The sequence below is a fragment of the Doryrhamphus excisus genome, linkage group LG18 (assembly GCF_037039965.1).
Source record: "Doryrhamphus excisus strain RoL-2023G ecotype Guam linkage group LG18, RoL_Dexc_Guam_v1.1, whole genome shotgun sequence".
NCBI lineage: Eukaryota > Metazoa > Chordata > Actinopteri > Syngnathiformes > Syngnathidae > Doryrhamphus > Doryrhamphus excisus.
The window spans coordinates 2,911,138-2,922,119 of record NC_136374.1 but is presented as its reverse complement, the minus strand read 5'-3'; the positions used below and the strand labels follow the sequence as shown (position 1 = coordinate 2,922,119).

Sequence of the window (10,982 nt, the reverse complement as noted above, 5' to 3'; positions counted from 1 at the left end):
TTGAACTGTTCATGTGTTTCATCACCTACATCACGGGTGGCCAAAGTAGTCCAATTAGAAAAACATTTTACAAGAAAACTACAAGTTTTCCAAGAACAAAATCTAAATATTACAAGCAAAATTTGTTGACTTTTTTTTTTAAATGTCAGAATTAATTTGTATTTTTTTTTTTAATTAGGTTGCCAAAAGTTATGAGTCAAAATGTTGATTATTTAATTACAACAAAAACTCCAGAAATGTAAAAAAAATGTAATTTGATGAGAATTAAAGTCAACTTATTTACTAAAAAGTATCCTAACTAGTAGCGGTTTTACAAGAATAATATATTAATAATTAATATAAGCGGTTGAAAATGAATGATGAATATTATAATATAAACAATATTCATAAAAAATAATCTTGTAAAATAAAATGTTTTAGCAGTATATAGTTGAAATTGACTTTTTTTTTAATGTCAGAACTAATTTGTTAAAATTAATTTGTTGAAAATTAGGTTGCGGAAAGTTATGAGAGTCAAAATGTTGAAATCATTGAATTACAACAAAAACTCCAGAAATGTAAAAAAAAAATGTAATTTGATGAGAATTAAAGTCAACTTATTTACTAAAAAGTATCCTAACAAGTAGCGGTTTTAAAAGAATAATAATATATTAATAATAATTATAATATAAATAATATTAATAAAAAATTAATAATCTTGTAAAATAAAATGTTTTAGCAGTATATAGTTGAAATTGACATTTTTTTTATGTCAGAACTAATTTGTATTTTTTTGGAAAATGAGGTTGCGGAAAGTTATGAGAAAGTCAAAATGTTGAAATCATTGAATTACAACAAAAACTCCAGAAATGTAAAAAAAAAAATGTAATTTCCTGAGAATTAAAGTCAACTTATTTACTAAAAAGTATCCTAACAAGTAGCGGTTTTACAAGAATAATATATGAATAATTAATAATATAATAATAATAATTATAATATAAATAATAATCATTAATAAAAAATTAATAATAATCTTGTAAAATAAAAGGTTTTAGCAGTATATAGTTGAAATTGACTTTTTTTAAATGTCAGAACTAATTTGTATTTTTTTGGAAAATGAGGTTGCGGAAAGTTATGAGAAAGTCAAAATGTTGAAATTATTGAATTACAACAAAAACTCCAGAAATGTAAAAAAACAGCTGTAATTTGATGAGAATTTAAGTCAACTTATTGACTAAAAAGTATCCTAAAAAGTAGCAGTTTTACAAAAAAAATGTAATTTGATGAGAATTAAAGTTAACTTATAGTAGCGGTTTTACAAGAATATTATATTATTAATAATATTATAATAAGAATAATTATAATTCATATAATATATAATATAATTTATATAATATAATTATTCTAAATATATTTAATTATTAATAATTATAATATAAATAATATTAATTAATAATAATGATAATAATCTTGTAAAATAAAATGTTTTAGCATTATATAGTTGAAATATAAAATAAAAAATATATAGCCAAAATAACAAATACAAGTACAAATATTCTCAAATTTGTAGTAGTTGGAAAATAAAAAACAGCAAAAAAAGAAAACACTAATATAGGCATATATTGGCATATCAGACAAAAATTCCATTCATCTGGAAAGTTTGGACACCCCTGAGCCGTATAGTGATGTTTTGAACTCTTATTGGTCATTGAAAGCAACGTTTGTGGCGGTTATGCTGAAATCAAAATAATAAAATGGAAATAAACGATTAAACGCTGAAATGCAGGCACCGCGATGGGGATGAAAATACATGGAATGATGACGGAATGATCCAACAACCTCAGCGTTTTCCCTTCCGAATGGGACTTACTAGGTTTCGATTTTAGATGAGCACAAACGGCTCATGGTCACGTGACCAGGATCCTACGCAAACAACGGAGCCACCAAGAATTGTTAGATTCCTTTAGTAGATTCCCATGTACAAATCAGGCACTCTGAGCTGACAATGCATCATTTTCTTATATAAGGACATTTACAAAAAAAAAGGTACGCCCTGAAAAAACAGCATCATCCATGTTTGAATATCAAAATGCACTCAAGAGGACGTTGAGGTTTGCTTATTGATCAGCTCCACTTTTTTTTTTTTTTTTAAAACATAAATCCACAACACAAAACATTTCTTTCAGTTCATTGTTCATCCTGCATGGCTCAATAAAACATTTACAGAAATGCAGGAGCCCACTAAAAATAGCAATCACCACTAGAGATCACAAAAAAAATGAGCGTAATTACGATGCACTGGAGCAAATCAGAGCGTCAAATGTTGGGACTGGGCGTGATGTCACGGCGCTCCCTGAGAGGGGCGTGGTTTAACCTTGAGGAGGCGGAGGAGTAAAAGGCGAAGGGGGGGCGGCAGCAAAGTGGGCGCTCTGCATTGAGGTGAGCCGCACCGCTGCGCTGGTGGCGCTTCACACCCCAGCCAGGTCCTGACACAAAGCTCTACGTGTGCGCGTCATGCGGACGTGCATGAGCGACTGTGTGTGTGTGTGTGTGTGTGTGTGTGTGTGTGTGTGTGTGTGTGTGTACTTATTGCAGGTCAGGTCAGTAGAAGCAGACCGTGTGAAGGAAAGGCCTGTTGCTCTTGTCCTCAAACTCTTGCAGCAGCTCATCTATTTCATTCTCCATGTCGTCCGTGTGTTGGATCTGCAAAATTTAAAAAAAAAACAGCCTCATTGTTAGGTTCGGAATTTTTTAAATAATTACTTCAGATTCTAAAAATATCCAAATAAAAACATAATAATGGTAAATTCAGCAGTAATTTTACAATAAAGAAAAAATATGAAGCGAAAAAAATTTTAATTTTTATGTTGTAAGAACCCTGCAATTTTACAAGAATTAAAAAAAATGTAAATATTAAAGAAAAATGCATTTTTTAAAGATTTTGTTGGGGAAAAGTTACACAAATAGTCATACTATAACAAAAATACCATACACAAACATTAAGAAAAAAAATGAATAATTATTTCTATTGGGCTCCAGCACCCCCCCCTTCAGATTCTAAAAATATCCAAATACATAATAAAAATATTATAGTAAATTCAGCAGTAATTTTACAATAAAGTAAAAATATGAAGAGAAAAAAAGTTATTTGTTGTAAGAACCCTGCAATTTTACAAGAATTTAAAAAAATTTAATTATTAAAGAAAATGCATTTTTTTTTAAGATTTAGTTGGGGAAAAGTCACAAAAATATTTAAACTATAACAAAAATACCATTTACAAACATTGAGAAAAAAATGAATAATTATTTCTATTGGGCTCCAGCACCCCCCCTTTCAGATTCTAAAAATATCCAAATACATAATAAAAATATAATAGTAAAATCAGCAGTAATTTTACAATAAAGTAAAAATATGAAGAGAAAAAAATAGTTATTTTTGTTGTAAGAACCCTGTAATTTTACAAGAATTAAAAAATTTTAAATATTAAAGAAAAATGCATTTTGTAAAAGATTTAGTTGGGGAAAGTCATAAAAATATTTATACTATAACAAAAATACCATTTACAAACATTAAGAAAAAAAATGAATAATTATTTCTATTGGGCTCCAGCACCCCCCCCCCTTCAGATTCTAAAAATATCCAAATACATAATAAAAAAAATATAATAGTAAATTCAGCAGTAATTTTACAATAAAGTAAAAATATGAAAAGAAAAAAATAGTTATTTTTTGTTGTAAGAACCCTGTAATTTTACAAGAATTAAAAAAATGTAAATATTAAAGAAAAATGCATTTTGTAAAAGATTTAGTTGGGGAAAAGTTATACAAATATACTAAAACAAAAATACCATTTACAAACATTAAGAAAAAAAAAGAAAAATTATTTCTATTGGGCTCCAGCACCCCCCCCCCCCCGACCCTATTATTGAGGATAAGCGGTAGAAAATGAATGATTCTATTAATAATTAATATCAAAGCGGTCCTTGCATCCCAGGAGTTTTCAGTGGAAAAAGTTTGGACGCCCCCGCTTTAGACACGCCGCCGAACATCAGCATTTCATTTACCGCCTTGGAGCGCCATATTAACCGGACGCCTCATTAGATACACCTGCACCAGCCTTACGCCAAGACCGCAACGCTCAGGTTTGATTGACACCGACAAAAATGTCTTAATTTAACAATATGTTTATTATAGATGAAAATGTCACAAATGGATTATCTGTAACATATATTACTAACAAAACACTTTCACTGGCGGCCGTGTAGCAGTGGTTAGATACACTCACGTAGAAAAAATGGCGACATGGCGTGGGTCCTTAACGGTGAAAATGCGCCCCCTAATAAATACATATTTTGGAAGTGTCTGAATGTCAACAAATGACCACCATCGCCGCCATTAAGCAAAACGCTGATTATCAAATCATTAGAAACCTTTGAGGATGCCCGCTAGCACGTCTTCCCAAGCATTTGGAGCGGCAGCCACAGGGGGCGCCACAAATGCATTTCCGGTCACATGATCTGGGCTTTTCTACAGCAGTTGACAAACCACAAACAATTGTCATTGTGTGACATTGTTGCAAATTGTGATCCCTTCATGCGGCCCTTGGATTGCTTGATGGTGCGGGTGTACCTAATAAAAAGTACAGGCGGCGGAGACCTGTGCGGTGCGGGGCGCTGCGTCTAGCTGACACTCACACATTGACACAGCTCACAGATGAGGAAGGCGCCCAGCGTCGCTTCCTCGTGGTTGTCCTGAATGTCTACGTTGATGACGTGTACGGGTTGAAGGGTCTCCTGCTCCCTTGAGTTGAGATCTGGCGAGGGGGGGGAGGAAGAAAAAACAGTGAGCCACAAAGACACACGCATACACAAAAACGACACAGGAAGGCCTCGCTCACCCTCCAGCACTTGGTCATAGACGCGCTCCTCGCAGGTGATGACCAGGTCAAACTTCTCCTTGCACTTCTGGAAGCGCTCCGGGTTGGACTTGATTCGCTTGTTGCGGTCAAGCATGTGTAGGATTCCATTCTGTGTGTATCTGTGGAGGGCGGGTGCTGTCAAGGAACATGTGACGGTGGTACAGCAAAGCCAAGCCACACTAGGAATGTACCGGTGTACGAAAACCGGTGCGTTCTGGTGTTGTTTTGTGTTCCATGTTTGGATGCTTGGGCCTGAAATGACAGCAGACACAGCTCTGCAGGCAGCGTGAAGTGAGCTGCAGCACCCTCTAGTGGTAGCCCTCGGGAACATGCAATAGTAGAGGATGAATGAGCAAAGTCCATTGACAAAAAAGGTACAAATTAAGTGTATTTTTAGAACTATGAAGTCAATTCTAGGTTGCATTCTCAATGTTACTGCTATTCTATGTGGACTATTAAGTCTTTCAAAATTTGGGGATGAAGAAGTTTTTGCATTAAAAGCCATCTCTGTGGTGAAACCACAAATTTAGACAATAGATTTAATTTCTAGTGTACTTTGGGGAATTATACAGTAATCACTTTAGAAGGTACATGCATTTTGTCTCAAATTCAATTAATAGATTTAATTTCTAGTGTACTTTGGGGAATTATACAGTAGACACTTTAGAAGGTACATGCATTTTTGTCTCAAATTCATAAATCATAATAATTAATGTATTGGAGCATGCATATATACCCAATGTTGCATCTGATTAGTATTTTGAAGTATGCATACAAAGTATGTAGCTTTGTAATTATGTGTGAAAAATGCTAATTCTCATTGTCTATGATAGAAATGGACAAAGTCAAAATTTAAAAATATTAAAATCACCCATGTGCAACCACACACATTTCTATTTAAAATCTTATTTCCTACACATGCATTATGACGTGCAATTTGATATATTTTTCTTGATTAATTAATCTTGGTTATTGGCAAAAAATAACTACGCTTTACCTTCTCTCATTAAATACCTTAAGCAAACTCATTAGCACCTGGCAACATGTTCCCGTTAGCTCCATTTTGTTGCCTGTTTTAATGACTATCACACTTAGATTGCTGTCAGAAACGGAATAGATTGGACTCTCGGTCACTCCTTTCTGAAACATCGCCATTATTTTAATTGTCTGCCACTTACTTCAACACAACTAGCATTTTGAAACATGTCATTAAATACCCAAAAAATAAATAGGATCCTGGCATGGCATTTACCCATCAGCATCCACCTTGCTTGTGTATATGTATAATATGCATGTATATGTTTATACTTATCCCGCTTGTGTCAGTGTGTGTGTGTGTGAGAGATGGGGATACAGTTCCTTGTCCTTGCGGACCAAGTCGTTGTACATCTGTTCATATGTTGTTTTGAAGTCGTACACATTCGGCTTGTCTGGGGCAGGTCCAGGAAGCTTCACATGAGTGCCAGTCCCAAATGAGCGCACGTCAAATCCACGTTTACTGCAAGAGAGGAATAAGCACAAGTGTGGAAATTAGTTACCATTTCTCCAAAGAGTTTGCAAGTAACAGAAATAGCAAAACTGTCAAATCCTGTCTCCAATACCAACATATAGATAAAATAATTACATCTTGATTTTATTTCAGCTGCCTGTCACTGCAACCCTATTGAGACGCCTACAAACAAGATTTAAAAAAACTACACTAGACTACAAAGTGTTAAAATGGGAGTGACCACAGGGGGCAGCATTGTGTTGTTACGTCATGAAATGCCGCCAGCCTGCAGTTACCTCCTTCCGGAACTTTTCCACCTAGGGGGAGCGCTAGCAAAATGGCTGCTAATAAAAAATAAAAACAATTTGCCCGGCTATTTAACCCGTCTCAATTGAGAATGAAAGTGTGTAGGTATTTTGCGCTTTCAAAATAAAAAGCTTCTGAAAGGAGAGCTCAACAGCCGGCGTGACACTGCACTCAAAGAAGAGTCCATTGTTGGGACTGCGGAGGCCCGGCAAATCTGCCATGTCGGCGACTGGTAACCAACGCAACTCAATAAAGGCACATTTTCGTTCTTGTCGTCGTCGTCGTTTGGTCGTCTTCTTTTCCCCGGCTGGCCCCTCTTTACCTGAGGATATTGTGCGCTTCCATACTGCGGTTCTGGTTGCTCGAGCACACAACCGCTACTCGCAGCGGGTGGCTCGGCATTGCGACTCTCCGGCTGAAAGTAAACTACTCGAACGGTTGGAAACCACTCGGAGTCGTTTGTTTGTTTCCCCTGTCAGAAAAAAATAGAAACAAAATCACCCCCTATGTTACACTAAACGGTCAAGCGCTTCGAGTACTGTTCGAGTGATTTCTCTCCTCCTTTGAAAAGCAGGAAGTTAAAATGGCGGAAGCTCGTGCTGAGAAAAGTACTTATCACCGTGACGTCAGAGGTGGGTGGAGTCACGTGGTGCAATGCCTATGCGACGTCAGCCATACATTTGCAATACAAGTATTAACGAGTTAAAAGATTAAATACACATGGTATGGGCCTAAAATTATTTTTAAGTACTTTATTATTTTTGAAAACTTTATATGTAATGGTGTGAAATGTTTTTTTCAAATTTCCTGATTTATTTATTTTTTTGTGTTGTTTTGTACGTGTCAAGTTAAACACACGGCCACGCTCTCATGCGCACAAAAAGCATCAGAACAGAAATAATCTGAGGATACTTTATTGTCTGACAGAAGGACACAAAGGTATTGTAGTTCACGGTGTTTGGTACAGTATTTAAAGATTGTATTGCCCTTCACAAAGTGGTACATTAGTCACATGGACGTCTGTGATTGGCTGGAGTGTCTTTACATCGAGGACACAATTAATGTGGACACTTAGAAGGCTAGCACACTAAGCAAACATCAGCTAATGGGGATGTACTCCAAAGCATTTTGTTAATTCTATTGCTGTATAATGCTGCCGGTGTAGAAACGAACGCACTCCATTACGGATGACACTTGAATGCAACACAGATGGAGTGGAAATGATAGTGTTAGCTAGATTCTTTGGGGGAAATGCCTTGAAAGACATCCTCAAAAGGAGGAGAAATGTGATAAAAACCATAGAGCAGGGGTGAGGAATGCACTTATACACGTTTTGTACTTTTAAAGAAGCTAAAAGTCAATCCAATGCAGGTCAATATGTAGTAAGCTATCTTAGCTTCACCTTGTAGCTGAAACAAATACTTATTAGCATGATAATCCAACATCATATAATCATAAAATTATATTAATAAAAATTGAGCCACGCCCTCTGTCCTGGCTGCTCAGTACAATATGGCTCATAATAAAAAAAATACAGAAAGAAAAATAATAGCTGCTGAAAAATGATCTTAGACGAAACAAATAGTTATTAGCATGATAATGCAACATCATGTAATCATAAAATCATATGAAAAAAATTTGAGCCACGCCCTCTGTCCTGGCTGCTCAGTACAATATGGCTCATAATAAAAAAAGATACAAAAAGAAAAATAATAGCTGCTGAAAAATGATCTTAGATGAAAAAAATAGTTATTAGCATAATAATGCAGCATCATGTAATAATAAAATCATATGAATAAAAATTGAGCCACGCCCTCTGTCCTGGCTGCTCAGTACAATATGGCTCATAATAAAAAAAATACAAAAAGAAAAATAATAGCTGCTGAAAAATTATCTTAGACGAAACAAACAGTTATTAGCATGATAATGCAACATCATGTAATCATAAAATCATATGAAAACAATTTGAGCCACGCCCTCTGTCCTGGCTGCTCAGTACAATATGGCTCATAATAAAAAAAATACAAAAAGAAAAATAATAGCTGCTGAAAAATGATCTTAGACGAAACAAATAGTTATTAGCATAATAATGCAGCATCATGTAATAATAAAATCATATGAATAAAAATTGAGCCACGCCCTCTGTCCTGGCTGCTCAGTACAATATGGCTCATAATAAAAAAAATACAAAGAGAAAAATAATAGCTGCTGAAAAATGATCTTAGACAAAACAAATAGTTATCAGCATGATAATCCGACATCATGTAATAATAAAATCATATGAATAAAAATTGAGCCACGCCCGCTGTCCTGGCTGCTCAGTACAATATGGCTCATAATAAAAAAAGATACAAAAAGAAAAATAATAGCTGCTGAAAAATGATCTTAGATGAAAAAAATAGTTATTAGCATAATAATGCAGCATCATGTAATAATAAAATCATATGAATAAAAATTGAGCCACGCCCTCTGTCCTGGCTGCTCAGTACAATATGGCTCATAATTAAAAAAAATACAAAAAGAAAAATAATAGCTGCTGAAAAATGATCTTAGACGAAACAAATAGTTATTAGCATAATAATGCAGCATCATGTAATAATAAAATCATATGAATAAAAATTGAGCCACGCCCTCTGTCCTGGCTGCTCAGTACAATATGGCTCATAATAATATACAAAAAGAAAAATAACTGCTGAAAAATGATCTTAAAATTAGCATCATAACGTGTAACTGTGTTGTTTGTGAACTCGCAACACCACTTCTGTGCGTGTGAGTGACAAGGAAGAAAAGCTTGTGTCAATTAAAGTGAAGCTAGCCGAACAAAATATCTGTTAGCTTTATAGGTGACTTATTAGTGTAATATCCACAAATACATCTAATTAATAATAGAGTATATTTGGAAAATATGTCAAGGGACAATAAGAAGGAGCTCCAGGCCAAAAATGACCCAAAGCCGCATTTTGGACACCCCTGCAGTAGCTGATGCGGTGATAAGTGGACAATGGTGGTATGGCATGGACGGCCGGTGGCGGCGGTGCAAATGTTTGAGGTGACCCTCAGTGTCGCGAGTGCGTGCGGTAGGAGTATCGGTGCTGCGTGGAGGGGCTCATGATGTTCTCGGTGATGTACGCCACCAGCAAGCAGATGATGACCAACATCACGCAAATGGCGCCCCCGACCGTTGTCATAGCGATGACGATATCCTGCATCCCGGACGGCGGCAGTACGAACTCCACGCAGTCCCCGCGTTCGACTCTCCGGGCCTGCGCCCTCAAGCAGATGCGGTAGGGGATGTTCTCGTGCAGCTCGCTCAACAGGAAGTCCCTGCACCCGGCGCCCAGATGGACCCCGGCGCACTCAAACTGTGTGTAGCTGCCATTCCACCAGCAGCTCAACTCGTAGCCTCCACGTCGGTGGCGGCGCCCGGCGAAAAGACTAGATGGCGTTCGACCACGTGACAACCCGTCTTGGCTCCACTGTAGCAGCACGCTGCCGTTGAGAAGGATGTTCGCCGCCAGGCTCCCTGAAGACACGGCTGACCTGCAGTCTGCCTTATGACACGTATAACCCGGGAGCGTACGTCGAAAGCAGAGGGGGCCGCCGATGCCGCCCTCCATCACCTGGTAGGCGCACAGCGGCGGCGACTGTTCTGACATCACAGTGGACTCGTCGTTTAGGCTGCTGTTGAAGAAGCTGGACGTTGCGCCTTCAAGGCTGCTGTTGCCATGGCGCCACGTGCCCCGCATCCCAGAATCCTCCCCGCCGGAGCTGCTGCCGTGAGTCCTATCCTGCGATGTGCAGAGCAGGAGTGCCGCCAAGGCGAGCACCGACGGCCGCTGCAGCCGGCTGCTCATCCTGCCCTCCACTTTATAGCGTGCTGATGGCGGCCATAAATACCATCAGCTTCAGCATGCTGGCGGAAGAGGAGGACGAGGACGAGGACGAGGACGAGGACGAGGAGGCAAGCGCGTTCACAAGCCGCACTTTGAAAAAAGCGACACAATCAATCATTTTAAAACACATCTAACGCGAAATCGTCACTTACTTCCTCGGTAGCGGCGCCAGTGTGGCGTCTGCCGTCGTCTTCCTGTCGGGCTTGACGTAAGAGCTTTGATATCCCACGTGGGCGTGCGTGCGTGCGCACGAGAGGGCTCGCGCCGCACTGTGCTCGCGTGCAAATTGTTGTGCTTGATAAACATTCAGCGTAAGGTGAGTCACGGGCTCACACAAGCACGAGAAGTGGGCGGATCGATCCAAATAACGATAACTGCCAATACCATAGCTATATGT

General features: G+C 37.7%; 2 protein-coding genes across 3 annotated transcripts; both read right to left on the bottom strand.

Annotated features, from left to right (window-relative positions):
* Positions 1-1,928: 1,928 nt before the first annotated feature.
* ssu72 (SSU72 homolog, RNA polymerase II CTD phosphatase) lies at positions 1,929-7,295 on the bottom strand. Of its 2 annotated transcripts, none has more exons than XM_058054849.2 (5): positions 7,015-7,295; positions 6,252-6,395; positions 4,877-5,016; positions 4,674-4,792; positions 1,929-2,682 (listed from the first exon to the last, which is right to left on the bottom strand). In XM_058054849.2, exons 1-5 carry the CDS (start codon positions 7,092-7,094, stop codon positions 2,581-2,583), a joined length of 585 nt encoding a protein of 194 aa, XP_057910832.1. In that variant the 5' UTR covers positions 7,095-7,295; the 3' UTR covers positions 1,929-2,580. The 2 variants fall into 2 exon arrangements, with proteins under 2 accessions (XP_057910832.1, XP_078654629.1); XM_078798503.1 differs by lacking the exons at positions 6,252-6,395; positions 7,015-7,295 and adding exons at positions 5,089-5,484; positions 5,568-6,201.
* A 295-nt stretch (positions 7,296-7,590) lies between these two features.
* Positions 7,591-10,666, bottom strand: fndc10 (fibronectin type III domain containing 10). Its single transcript, XM_058055041.2, has one exon. It carries the CDS (start codon positions 10,544-10,546, stop codon positions 9,749-9,751), a length of 798 nt encoding a protein of 265 aa, XP_057911024.2. The 5' UTR covers positions 10,547-10,666; the 3' UTR covers positions 7,591-9,748.
* Between the last annotated feature and the right edge of the window lie 316 nt (positions 10,667-10,982).

Bases quoted from the DNA above. Each gene is read 5' to 3' on its own strand.
- ssu72 (XM_078798503.1), bottom strand. From the start codon at position 5,402: ATGGCTTTTAATGCAAAAACTTCTTCATCCCCAAATTTTGAAAGACTT. The intron at 5,017-5,088 runs GTACATTCCTAG...CGCCCTCCACAG, and splicing joins GCACCGGTTTTCGTACACCG to ATACACACAGAATGGAATCC. The intron at 2,683-4,673 runs GTGAGTGTCAGC...TAAATTTTGCAG, and splicing joins TCTGTGAGCTGTGTCAATGT to ATCCAACACACGGACGACAT.
- fndc10 (XM_058055041.2), bottom strand. From the start codon at position 10,546: ATGAGCAGCCGGCTGCAGCGGCCGTCGGTGCTCGCCTTGGCGGCACTC.